Source organism: Parasteatoda tepidariorum, chromosome 6, assembly GCF_982258835.1.
Source record: "Parasteatoda tepidariorum strain Cologne lab strain chromosome 6, Ptep-v5.0, whole genome shotgun sequence".
NCBI classification, from domain to species: domain Eukaryota; kingdom Metazoa; phylum Arthropoda; class Arachnida; order Araneae; family Theridiidae; genus Parasteatoda; species Parasteatoda tepidariorum.
In genome coordinates, this window is record NC_141760.1 from 37,977,043 (window position 1) to 37,991,424 (window position 14,382).

Consider the following 14,382-nt stretch of genomic DNA (forward strand, 5'->3'; position numbering starts at 1 on the left):
TGCTTACCATTGAGCCTTTTTTAATGTGCTAACTGTGAGCAACCTTTGTACTTGCATCTGGCTTGCCCCGTATGCAGACAAAGTGGTGACAAAACCATAAATGAAAATGTTGAAGAATGTGTACCGAGTTGTGAAGTCAATGAAAAATCTAAAAAACAAGAAAATATTTTAATTTTTATTACAACTAAACATATTATAAAAGATATTGCATTGTTAATTTATTAAATTAGATGGCAGCTCTTGGGCAAACGAAAGAGTATTTTTATCAAAATGAATATTTTTTAAACAATTAACTTTTATAAAGGAAAGAATTGGGACTGATAGTGATAAGCCAGACTTTCGTTAAACGCGATATATAAGTATACTAACAGCCGACCAGTCTGTGTAGGGGGCAGGGAACTGTCCTTGCATTAGAAAGGTTCTGGGTTCGAATCCCGGGCAAGGCATGGATGTTTCTTTCCCTCTATCTGTGTTCTATGTCCTTTCTCCTTTGTGTGTGAATGTGTGAATGTGACCCGCCCTATAAACGGGTTGTGGTAGTGTGACGTGGGCGACGCTGTTCCACCGCCGTGGCTTCGCCACAGGTGCCCACTGGGTAACGAAAAGAGAATTAGCAGTTCTGGCACTTTCTGTGGCCAATGGACAATAGCTCCAAGTGCCCGCCATTAAAAAAAAAAAAGTATACTAACACTTTCTTAAACATTGTTGCCATTTGGAAATTTTATAAGTTTCTAGAATCCTTACTAGATGACAGCACAAGTCATGGAGCATCTTATTGCCTGCATTGAATTTTTGTCAAGCTAAATTGCTCTTTAAACAATTTGTGAAGTTGCTTTGATGCATCAGGATTTTTAACGGCTGAATGAGATTTAATATTTTTTTTAAAACTAACGTGTGTCAAAATTGTCAACTTCTGTGATAACAATTAAGAGCACACTTTGGAGACAAATGAATTTTCCTTTTACAAAATCAAATTGGAATAAATGAGTTAAATGATTGGAAAGCAGTTTAGAGTTAATGACCCGGCAGTCTGAATAAGATATTATACACGAAATTCAAACAGCTTTACGTGCTCTAATTAAGCTAATCAATCCGTACTAAAAATTAAGTGACAAAAAGAAGAAAAAAAAATAGAGAAAATTACTCACGCACCTCAGGGTCATAACCCTTATCAAAAAAAGAATAGGATATAATTTGTGATCTGTAGACTAAAGCGAAAAAACGTGAATAAAGCTTTATATATGATATGTTTAAAAGCTTTATATATGACTTCTAGACAAAAAATTTCATTTTTAATGACAGTCTTAGTCTCTTCTTTTTAGAAATATACAAAACTAAGAACGTTATATAGAACAGGGGAGCACGTAAATGTTGCGACGACAAATGTCTAGGAGAGTTAGGCATATCACAGGATCCTATTTTCGAAAATGTCGTCATAAGTCACTAGGGGTGATTCCCTGTTATTAACTGTTTCTTCGTATGCTTCTGAACAGATCATAATAGAGAAGAGCCCCTAGCCGTGTATGACGACAGTTCCAGTCATAAATGTCTATGCAATTTTAATCCTAATGATGTCTTATAATTCCCAAAGAAGTTTGTCGCAACATTTACACCATCCCTTGTAACGTATAACGTCCTTAAACTTTTAAATTTCATAAAAAAAATTTAAAAAAATAGATGAAAAATGTCATTTTAAAATATATTTAGCATTAAGATTAAAACTAATTTCATATTTAAAATCACTACATCCATATTAGGCAAATTTAAATATCTGTATAAATGCAACGAAAAAATTGTTCCCCAGTGAGAAAAAAAAAGTTAAATGTGGCATTAAATCTTTTTCGGCAAAAGAAAAAATTATTTTAATCTCTAAATAATAAATAAATTTTAATAGTTATTTTAACTACTAAAGAATTTATAGTAATACCCTGGTACAAGAAGCCTTCCGCCTTCAATTGATCTTGATATAACAGTTTGAAATCCTCCAACATCAGAACTACCTTTAATTACCATAATTATCATACCACCATACATTAGAGTAGCTTGGAAGACATCCGTCCAAAGAACAGCTTTCATACCACCCTGAAACAAACGAGTTTTTTTTTCAAGAGTTCAATTTTTAAACATGAAAATAATACGCAAAAAGAACACAGGGTGTTCCGTATTGACCACTCTTAAAATTGACTAATTAATATTAAAATTGACACACTGACCATAGGTTCTAAATCGAAACTAAAATTGAAAAACTCTAAATGCTTAAACATAATCAGGAGAATGGAAAGTGATATCGAAATGTAGCAAATCGCAAGTTGGGAATGGGAGATTGAAGACATCGCTGTAATAAACAGAAAGGACTTGAAAGGCGATTATAGAACAAGCAAGCTTATCAAACGAACGATTATAGAACAAGTATCAAACGAAATTTTTATAATTTTTTATCTCGCCTTTATCACTAGTGATTCAACAAAATTCGTTATTTGAGCCATTGTGACTCATGGGATAGAGGGTGTGCCTTAAAATGACTTATCCAGGCACGAAACACAAAGATGGCAGATTAATACGAATTCTACTCTCGGTTTGCACCAACCACAGTGCTGACGTAAAATATCATCAGTTCAAGACGGATAATTGGTTAGAATCCCCTTTCCGTCTGGTTAACCGTAAGAGGTATTTGTGCATTTCTTCTCCAAACAACGCAAATGCGAGTTAATTCCATCATAGAGTCCTCCAAGAAGACTAGTTTGGCCTAAAGCTTGATCCAGAAGTTCACTTGCCTTCTAGATTGGGTTTAAAATTACAAAACTACAAGTTTAACATTTGTAGTCGTAAACTCAGACTTGAGTCGCTGTTCAACGCCGGTTATAAAATGAAATATAACGCAAAATGAAATATAACGCAAAATAAAATTTCATTATCGAAGGCGTGGTGGCTCAGAGGATAGAGCATTCATCTTTCAATGTGGTGTCCGGGCAACGAATATACATAGGGAAAGAAGTCTAGCTTTCAATGACATAATGTAAACCAGTCCCCCAACGTTAGGTGTGGTATAAAGGAAAAAATAACATTTGGGGGCACAACAGCAGAGTTTCTTAAAACAGGTTTGCACCCTCCTCTCCTCCTAACCATTGCAGGTATAGGAGAAACATTAGGGTGAGGGAGAAAAGTTTTCTGTTTTTATCCTCCGTTTGTTCTGCATTTTCTGTATATTGATAAACAGTACTGTACTATTAATTAAGATATTTCTTTGAGAATACATTAATATTATCGAACATATTTTGACATAGAGAAAAGAATAAAATGGCGTTGGCGAGAAGCAGCCTACCCAACCAACGACCATGTAGCTTGTAGAGTTGTCTAACCACCGGTTCACTGGTGATGTATAGTTTGTCTAAGGTAAGAACACTCCTAGCCATTCGTCTAGACCCGTGGAGATGGCTATAACGAGGTATAACTCTTTCAAGTAGGGTTGCGGGGTCACTGTTGCGGACAGGTCTTGGCTCGGATCAACAAGAGAAATTGGATATTTTTCTTCGGTCTGTTGTATTAGGCCTAGGGTGAAGAGAAGCTACCCTCCCTTAAATGAGCAATTCTTGCTTCCATAGAAGCAGGCGACCTCTGACTTTGTGGCGGGGGGAGTTCTGACCGTAGACAAACTGTACCTCCTGACTGTCACTTTGCTTACTATGCGCATGCACTGGATCTTAGTTTAAATGACGCTTTGCTAAATCTGAGTATGTTTCTCACTCTGTAAGTTGTATTTCTGGTATTGCGTACCGAACCGAGCGATTCCCCGCTTTAGTTTCATATTCGAACAGCTGGACTTCTTCTTTTCTCTACATTCCTTGATCGGGGTTCGAATCCCAGGTGTGGTTGATTGATACGAATTCTGCTCCCGACTCGGACAGACTACGGTGAAGTAAAATATATTCAGTGGTAGACGGGTCATGGGTTAGAATCCCATTGTTTTAGGGTTAACTGTAGAAGGTTTACGCGGTTTTCCTCTCCATGTAAAGCTAATTCGGATTAGTTTCTTCAAAACGTCCTCAATGAAGGTCAGTTTGTCCCAATGCTAGACACAGGAGAAGTTCTTTAGTCTTCTGGCTGAGTTTAAAACTGCAAGGCTACAGAGTTGAACATTAATAGTCGTAGACACAGAATTGGTACGGTTGTTCGGCGCCGGTTATAAAAGAAAATTTCATCATCGTTGTTCCTTCCTTGCTTAAATATCAATTTGCTGTATACTTTATTTTTAAATTTTATTTTGAAAGATTATGAAGATTCTATTAAATTTTTGACTCACCAGGGTACAATAAAATGTGCATACGACTCCAACAGAAATAACAGATGTCCATATTGAAAGACTAGTAACAGCACTTAAGGCTAGGGCAGGAGCATATAAAACAACGGCAATATATAAAATCTGAAATGATATTTTTTAAAAAAAATTAGCTTTGCAGCGTAAAAATTCGCTTTTAAATCTTACTAATCATCTTTTGGTAAATTAAATGAATTGCTTTAACATGTACAGTGAGCAAAATAAAAAAGCAAACTCCCTGAATAACTTTTGACTTAATAATTCGACTTAATATTGCTCGAAAGCCAAACCTTAAATGTACTTTGAATAAAGAAATCAGTAACAAAAATTAATTTCTCTGAAAAAACATAATTTTTTTAGTATGCTTAGTCTTTGAATCAAAGGTTATTTAGGGGTGTCTGCTGTTCTATTTCCTGCACGTATATATATATATATATATATATATATATATATATATATATATATATATATATATATATATATATATATATATATATATATATATATATATATATATATATATATATATATATATATATATATATATATATATATATATATATATATATATATATATATATATATATATATATATATATATATATATATATATATATTTGAAACATTAAAAGGGCATGCATTATTTTATTATTTTGATTGTTTATGACATAGGCATACAAAAAATGTTTTTTTTAAAAAAGAGAGAAAAAAAGTACCACCTTTAATAACTGAAAATATTTTTCAAAACTAAAATCCTTTGCTTATTGAATGAGAAATTTTGTCTAAGAAATGTTTGAAGCGTACCTAAATTTAAACACGGATTTTGCTTCTTTCTTATTTTTTTTTTTTTTAAATTAGCAAATCAAGATATAAATTTTATAAATAAAATTTTTTAATGATTTATTTTTTTCCTGTAATTTTAAATTAAAACTATATTGGATTCATTTATAAAAATATAATATTCTGCAATAAAATGTTTTTATATACGGAATACCTAGTTAATTCGACAGTTAGACCTACCATAAAGACTTGCTTGTGTTTATATGTCTATTACATTACTGTATTATAAAATAATGGGTAAAATAAGCTCTGATTAGTTGTACTTTAATTACGTATAACCTGCACAGAGCGCAAAATAAAATGAAATAAAAAATTTTTTCTAAGAAACTGAACAAAATAACTTTTGTTCTAATGATCAAACTTTCACGAACTAAGAGGTAAATCAAGATGGTTGCTAAAAATGATTTCAAATATGGAATTGGATCAGTTCTAACCTAACTATAAATTTTAATACAGAATAAAGCACAAAATTGCATTTTCTATGAATAAATATACCTTTTATTCGACAGATTTCAATAAGATTGCAATATTGAAAATATGGTTCACTGCAAAATTTGCGGTAATTGAAATAACCATAATGTTCCTAAACTTTCTACAGTTCTCCTTCAGTCCTCCTTGTTGGGTTCATATTTTCCGAATTACGGATTTTGATCCGGATTTTAACAATCAAACATCCGTTGAGAAAAAGGTATGTTTATTCACCATAAGAAAGTTTCCGCGTCTGTTTTTGTAACTTACTTAACAGTTGTCACTAGCTATAGCTGAAATATTTGGGGGACAATCTTTTGAAGATTTAAGATAAACAGTTTGTGAAAATCTGATAATTAGAGCAAAAATTATTTAATGACATATCTTTGGATATTTTTAGGGATTAAATTTTAAAAATTTTAATTAGAAAAAATTATAACTAACATAGTTATCATTTATAGATGCAATCGTAAAATTGTAAAGGAAAAACCACTTACTGCTTGAATAGAAAAGCTTAACGAGCATATAATCCTTAATACTCTTCCAAATCGTTTCTCCAGATACTGAAAATAAAATATAAGTATTAAAGAAAACATTGTAAATTAGAATTCTGAGAAGAAAGCATTTAGCATTATTCTTTTATTTTTTGTTTTCGGGTAAAATTGGTTTTTGACATGTCAAGTGTTTCGTCAAAACTGGCTTTTGACTTCGATTTTGACTTGACAAGGATGGAAATCCTAGGATATGATAGTCAAGGATTCAAAATGCATGTGAATTTTTGTACAGTTTATTTGAAACGTTAAATCAATATGCAAATATGTAGAAAAGTATAGTCAAACTGTTGTTTCTGTATTTATATTTCGAAATATTTCGTTATTTTTAATTGTGATTTGCAAGGTAGTTATTCCTCCTTTGCAAGTTTGACTTATTACTGTATAAACATCAGGTTATAATATCGGATTAAATTATAAGTTATGCAGAATCATCTAAAGAAAAAAAAATTCATGAAATCTTATTATAGTAAAGTAGAAAAAGGTGGAATGCAGTAATCTAACTTTTTAACTTAAAATCATATAGGTTCATAATTTTTAAAGGAATTTTTTTCTAACATCTGTTAAATTGTAAAAGAAGATATATCTAATATCTTCTAGATATCTAACAGTTCTCGCATATATTAAGTTGTATATTTCTGTAAGAAGTTAATTATATTTTACTTTATATAAAACTTGAAATTACTATTTAAAATGTGAATAATATAGAAATATCAATAAAAGAAATCCCCTTTTTCGACTTTGAACAAAGAGTTTTCGACTTGTTTGTTTTATCCAAGGTTAAAATATTTTAAGAGATGGAAGACAAAAATTTGCTAATTCTGTTCTATAACAAGTCATTGTACTTAACAAGTTTTTATACAATACCGGTAATTTTTTTGATGACTGTATTTACAGTAATTGTATTTACAGAAACTGTAATTAATAAGCAGTTATCTTAAAATTAATTATTTCATATTTTTAGTATGTACGGAAATGCCTGGTAATGTGATTATTTATATAGGGTAAATTACCGTGCAGTCCAATCAGTTAAAAAAAACTTTTGAATACCGTATATTATGTAAGCATATTTATTACGTAAGCATTTTTTTGGCCTTTTTTATACACCTCTTCATTGTCAGTTAAAGACAAAAAATCGCGAACCAAAACACGCCTTTAGTTAAAGGAAATTTAATAAAATAGAAGCTTGGACATTTTTCTCAAACAATCACATAAATAAAATTGATTAAAATTTTATGTGATTGATTGATTTATCTATTAAGTTAAAAAAATACATATTAGTATTTATTAAAATAGATTTTAAGATGATTTTCATTTTTTTGATGATAAAATATTTCAGTCGAATATGTCTTCACCTGATTTTATGCAACCAAACAATGTAACTGCAGAAAATAATAGTGGGAACTATGAAGAGAATTGATTTTATGGAGAATTAAACTAAAATCCCTCTTACGTGAAAAAAAAAGTAAAGCAATGATTTCACGAAGTACAAATTTAATTAAATGAGCGTATTTTTCATGATAAAGAAGTATTTATTGTTAAAGAAAAAAACAATTATTGATGTCTAAAATACATACAATTTTGTAAAACAAAATCATAACATTTAATTTCACGAATATCAAGGTAATTATGAATTTTCGTTATTCTCTCTGATTTATAAAATCCCAGTTACTTCGGGCTAAAAGTGCCATTGGTATTTATCAACTCACCTTATTCATAAATGCAAGCAATAAAACGAGTTGACGTCACAAAAAATTATTTAATAAAAAAGAAAAGATGCAAAGCAATACTTGTCATACCTGGAATGGAAAATTTTAAAAAAGCTCATTTTTCACGAATTAATGTACCTTTTATTAATTTTAAAAGGTTAACTTGCGTAACACAATCATAAAATGAACAGATTTATTTGAATAACAACAACGTCGTGCCTCATGCAAAAAGAAAATTGATTTTTTCCCCTGTAATTTGAATAAGTTATTCCCTAAAGAGGAAATAAATTGGGAGACAGATATGAGACCAGAATTTCTCATTCAGAAGGAAAAAAATGAAGAGTAACTGTCATCGTTTGCGAAACTACAACCACTCTCAAAGAAAACTAAAAGCAATTATTTATATAACTGTGAGATACAAGCTCAATTGAATTAATTTCATTACTTCGTAAATGAAAAACCAACTATCATCAGAATAAATAAAATTTATCTGAGGCTTAAATACTTCGCAATGCACCCTAATTAACAGCCAATAAATTAAGAAAAACACCACTGCAGGTTTTTTTTATTAAAAAAACAAGTATTTTTTAAAAATTTAAAGAAACATTAATTAGTGAGAAAAATAACAGTCTTGATTTCATAAGCATTTCATAAGCAGAAATTCAGACAGGTCTTGAATTTCATAAGCGGATTAATTCCCACAGAGTGTTTTCTTTTCCTCCACTTGCTTTTGAAGTTGATTCTTGACCTGTGACTGTGAGTTTTTAATTTTCTGATGATTTTTATTGATTTTCTTTTAGTAATTTGTTTATTCTTTTGAATGTATCTTGTTTTTCCTGGACCTCTATGCAAAACCATCGGGGTACTGAGGGAGATATTTTAAGCTTTTGCTTCTCCCTCAAATAGAAATGGTTTTGTTTTTAATGGCTACCGGGGCCGGTACCCCCTGAAGACGTCGGCTTCGGTGGTCATATTTTTATTTTTATTTGTTTCTTGTATGAGAAAAATAACCTCATTTTCAGATTTTGAAATGTGTTCATAAAAAGAGATAAATAAACACAACTTCGTTCAACTTATAATTTTAACTTATGTTCAAGTTTTTTTTTAATATTTTGTATAATATAATAGATTGTCAGATATCGAAAGACAGTGAAGCAATTTAAAACTTTTAAATTGGTTTTGTCCTTAAAATGCTAAATGTTTTGAAAATAATTGGATGCTTCTTTTAACCCTTTAAACTCTCATAATTTTAAAAAAGAAGACAGTAATGAAATTGTTTTTGTAGTGAAAATTTATCTTTTTCTACTTCTCGAACTTCAGCGTCTCTTCCTCATCTAAAAATAAATCAGTCTGATCTGAGTCCTAATTCTTTTTCTCTCTTGTTTTCTAACGTTAGTTTTTTAGAAAAAAACTTCCAAGTTCATATATTCTCTCTAAGAGTTATCGTCGGTAAACGTTAATTTTTTGAATATAACTTAAATGAACGTTTAAGAAAATGAACATAAATGGACATAGCTTAACCCTTTGATGCAGATGGGACACCGGTGTCCATTTTATATATTTTTTTCTGGAGCTCCAAATACAAACAAAATTTTATTTTGGTGTTTTTAAATATAAAATATTTTAGATTATCTGAATTGAATTCGTACTTAGTACGAATCCAAATCCAAAATCCAAACGTAAACGTAATCCAAAAAAAGAGTAGTTCGAAAAAAAAACTTTTTTCTCTTTAGATACAAATATTTACTAATAATTGATTTTGTAAATTAGAAATAAACAAAGATGAATAACTGTTTTTCTTTCATTTAAATGTGCTTTTCGTCGGCGTTTCATGCTGTATTTCAAAACCATAAGTCATTAAAATGCTAAATATAATATTTTTCACTTATTTTCACCTAAACTAGTACAAAATATTTAAAAACTATGAAAAATAAGTTTAGTAAAAGTTTTGCTCAAAGGGATAACAAGAGCATGTGAAAAATAAAGCTGTGGATCAAAAGGTGAGTTAAAGAAAATAAACAAAACTTTAAACGCACGTGTGAAAAATGGGTACAGTTTAAAGTGTGTGTGTGAATATAAACGATTCGGCAAATCAATAGTTAATGAGTCAATAACTTTACACGTTTACATCTCTTTCACTCTTAAAATTTAAACCCAAATTTTTTACACCTACTGTTACTCTATAAAAAAATGTGTACCTAATTACTGTGAAAATTCCCCTAAATTTTTTAAATGCGGCGAATGATAATCATTTACTGATCAATTATTCTTTGTTTCTTACCAAACGGACAATCATAAAACTTTTTCATCAAACGCATCATCTGATTATAAATACAAAATTATTATTATGGTTTCTTATAATCGGAAAAAAAATTCATAACAATTTTAATTTCGATATTTGCTAAGACATTTAGTTTGCTATACACGTGTAAGAGAAATTAATTACTCTACACGTAGAATAATTGCTCGAATTAAACAAATGAGCCTAAGGAACTAATCAATAAATGAAGAAAATCAATAAGCAGAAAATCACAAAAGCAAACTATTAGTAAATCTATGAATTATTAAATAAATGAATGAACTTTTGACCATGTCAACGAATTAATTAATGAGCGAATTAATATATTGGAAAATGAGTAAAGAAATGAATAAGTGAATCAATTCAAAAGTTTACTCAAGGAATTAGTGAATATATCAGGTAAACAATAAATTAGTGAATTAGTGGATTCACGAATAGATAAACGACTACAGTATAAACGATTCGATGAATAAATAGTTAATGAGTCAATGATTCTACACGTTTAACTGATATATTCACTAATTACTCTGCACGTGCGAGAGTAGTTACTCGAATTAAACAAATGTGTCTAAGGAACGGATCAGGGAATGAAGAAAATCAATAATCAAAGAATCCCAGAATGAAATAATTTGTAATTTGATGCATCAGTGAATCAATTAATGAACACATGATCATGCTAACGAATCAATTAATGATCGAATGGATATTTTGGCAAATGCTTAAAGTGAGTCAGAGAATAAATTAAAAATTTATCAAGGAATGACCTAAGGTATAAATGAGTAAATGAATTGATCAGAACAAAATATTAACAAATTAACAAAATATTAAAAATTAACAAAAATATAAATGAACGCATAAGCAGATCAAAGATTTGGCTAATCAAAAGTTAATGAGTCAATAAATAAAAGATTGACTAAGGGAATTGATGAATGAAATCGGCGAATTTAATAAGAAGGAGAAAATTAAAGCTACTGAATAAATTTATCGTCAAACAATTTATGTTCTCTATCAATAAAGTTTTGAATCAATAAATTTGTTAATCAAGGAATAAAATTCAAAGAATAAACAAACCAGAAAATCAGCAAATCAAAGAAAAGAGAATAAACGAAGAAACCAATCAGATCGCCAACAAATCAATAAATCAGTGAATAAGCAAATCATAAAAGCAGTAAGTCAACAGATCATAATTCCTTACCCTGCGGTTCCGTTTATTTGTTTATTAGTTGCCTGGGTTAAGAATTTATTGTTGATATGATATCACACTTATTTATTTGCTATTTATCAAATCATTTACCCGTCTATTTGCGATTCACTATATTTCCAATCATGAAACTTTTCAGTCAGATATTGGATTACTAGTATATTAATTCCCTCACTGATTTGTTGATTTTTGTAATATTTTATTAATATTTTTAATTTGTTAATTCTTTGACTCATTCATTGAATCGCTTATTTGTTATTTTCTAGACCAACAATTCTTGTATTTTCTTTCCCTTTAACTTGAAAAAAATTACTTAAAATAAATTTATTTTTATTTTTAACAAGTTTTATGCCTTCGACTACTGAAATTTAACATTCGTTTTGATTTTCTATGTTTCAGAACAATCAGATTAAAATTTCAATAAAATGGTTTATTTGCCAATTTTTTTCTTATCGAATTATTTAAGGAAATACGGCGGTAAAAATCAACAAAAAATAGTCTTAACTAGTATTATAATTAATCTAATGTTAAAAAAGAAGCGAAGCATCCAGCGAAATCTTTCAATATTAAATAAATAAATATATTAATTTATGAATAATTTAATAAAATCTGAATGAATAAATATGGATTCCAAAGAATTCAATTTAATTTACTAAAAAGAATACTAAACAAATAAAGTTTAAAATAAAATTTAATAAATATATTGCAAAAAAAAAAATAATTTTACGAAATTCAAGAAAGTTAACTTCGATGCAAGTTCTGTTTAAGAAAATAGAAAAAAAAAATTATAATTAAATCATTCTTAATATAAAATCTATTTTCAGAACTATTCAAGTATAAATTAATTAAAATATCTGAGATGAATTCAATGAAGCTTAAATTTAATTTATTTAGTATGATTCAAAAAGAAAATCACATACGCAAGTTTCAATTTACTACACAGGATATTTTTTATCATACAAGAACAATTTAATTGCTCGTATTTAAAAATTTAAAATAATAAAGTGCATTCTTACCTCGTATGTTGTGCTTGCATTTGTACAAAAAAACACAGGCAGAAACAAAAATCCAGCAGCAAGAGCACCAGCTGTGTTTCCTAATATTATAAAGGCAAAATGTGTTCCATATACATACATATCAGATGGTACACCAAGGTACGTGATTGCTGAGTTTCCACTGGCCATTATAGAGAATGCAACTGGAAATACAGACATTGTCCGGCCAGCAAGAAAAAATTCCTGAGTAGTTTTTTGTTTACCTCCAGAAAATCGGAAATACAGTCCGATTCCCGAAGATATCAACAACATCACAACAATAACAAAATAGTCCACGTTGCCAAGAGTAAGCTGTTGTTGGCTGGCTAGAGTTGTATTGCTCAATAACATTGTTTCATTCATGTTTTTACAGTTCCCGTTAAAAATAATTCAGACAATCAAGTTCAGTGAACTAATTCAAAAATCAAAAATTTTTTATTCACGTAATGTTTCCTTAATAAGCAATTCTTTGCTAATATTATACTGCGTTTAAATCAACACTTTCTCTTCGAATAGCGAAGTGACAAACTACAACTGAAGTCTCAGTTTAAAAAAATAAATAAACAATCAGCACTTAAATATAATAATTTTACAACCTTGATGCGAATACACAATCTCAATAGTTCGAAAATAAGGCTAATGAGTAATTACAAGTAATATTGCATCATTTTGAAGGAAAAATAAATTCCTAAAAACAATTAAACTAAATGTTTATTATTTTTTTAGTAAAATTTTCCGAAATACAATAACAATTTATGACAGAACTTACTTCAGAATATGCAAGCGATATATTTCTTAGAAAAAAATAAACTTGGAATATAGAATCGTTTTCAATTTAGTCGAAGTATATATCTGCGAAATCCTAGAACTTGTACACCTGAAGATCGTCTGATACAATGTTATGAAAGCAAACGTTTTATTTCCCCCCAATCGAAGTGGTTATATAACAAACCGACGCTAAGCAGGGTACCACTTATGGATTACCTGCGCAATCAGAGACCCTCCGGACTCTATTCCACGGCGGGAAAAGGAGCGAATACTGAATGTGCCGCACATGCGCCTGAGGTAAAAGACGCCGGAATTTCGTAGTGAGGGGAGGGAAAGATGAGTAAAATAAGGGAGTTGTAATTATGAGGCGCCAGTAATAAATTTTCTTCTTATATTATCTATTTTTGTTCGTGTATTTGTTTTCTAAACTGGGATGGAAGTTATATTAAACTCGTAATGCAGGTCGTAGGAAGCTTATGTAATGATTATCAATGATATGATAAACTCTATTCTATTTTATTTTTAGTTCCATAATTTCGCGTGATTATTAGAAGATAAAATATTGTTAAAATAAAGTAAAATTTAATAATATTTATTATATTTACCAAATGTTGAAGATTTTTTAAAAAATATCTTCTATTATCAATTTAAAAAAAAAAACTTTAATAAAATGCGAAGCTCAATTATTTTGTCAAATTTAATTTAATTTTATTTATTTTACTTTATTTATTTAATTTTATTCATTTATTTTATTTGTTTATTTACTTTATTTGTTTATTTATTTTATTTATTTATTTTATTTATTTATCTTATTTATTTATTTTATTTATTTATTTTATTTATTTATTTATGATACCATGTAATGGTATGCATGACTCCATGGCCTTGTAATTTTGAACTCAACCCATAAAGGGAACTCCTGGATCAAATATTTAGACAAACTTGTCTTGGTGGATAACTTTTTGTTGGTTTGCGTTAAGAGGAGAGTGAAACCATGAAAACCTCCCAAGGTTACCCCGTGGCTAAGAGATTCTAATCCTTGATCAGTCTACCAATGAGGATATTTTACGTCAGTACGGTGATCATGACAACCTGGAGCAGAATTAGTATCGACCAGTAAAAATGGATTCAAAGTTTTAGTATTCGTCCGTAATTCGATGCCATCTTCGTGAAAATGCTTGGAGATTATACCCTTCT

General features: G+C 29.5%; 1 protein-coding gene across 1 annotated transcript in view; it reads right to left on the reverse strand.

The window, feature by feature from the left end:
• LOC107444058 (putative sodium-dependent multivitamin transporter) overlaps positions 1-13,451 on the reverse strand; it is a 37,029-nt gene extending 23,578 nt beyond the window's left edge. Inside the window, exons 1-5 of the mRNA XM_016058121.4 lie at positions 12,400-13,451; positions 6,121-6,186; positions 4,301-4,420; positions 1,928-2,082; positions 8-148 (exon numbers count right to left, since the gene is read on the reverse strand). Of these exons, the coding sequence (XP_015913607.1) occupies positions 8-148; positions 1,928-2,082; positions 4,301-4,420; positions 6,121-6,186; positions 12,400-12,780 (863 nt within the window). The 5' untranslated portion in view covers positions 12,781-13,451. The remainder of the gene's footprint in view (positions 1-7; positions 149-1,927; positions 2,083-4,300; positions 4,421-6,120; positions 6,187-12,399) is intronic.
• Between the last annotated feature and the right edge of the window lie 931 nt (positions 13,452-14,382).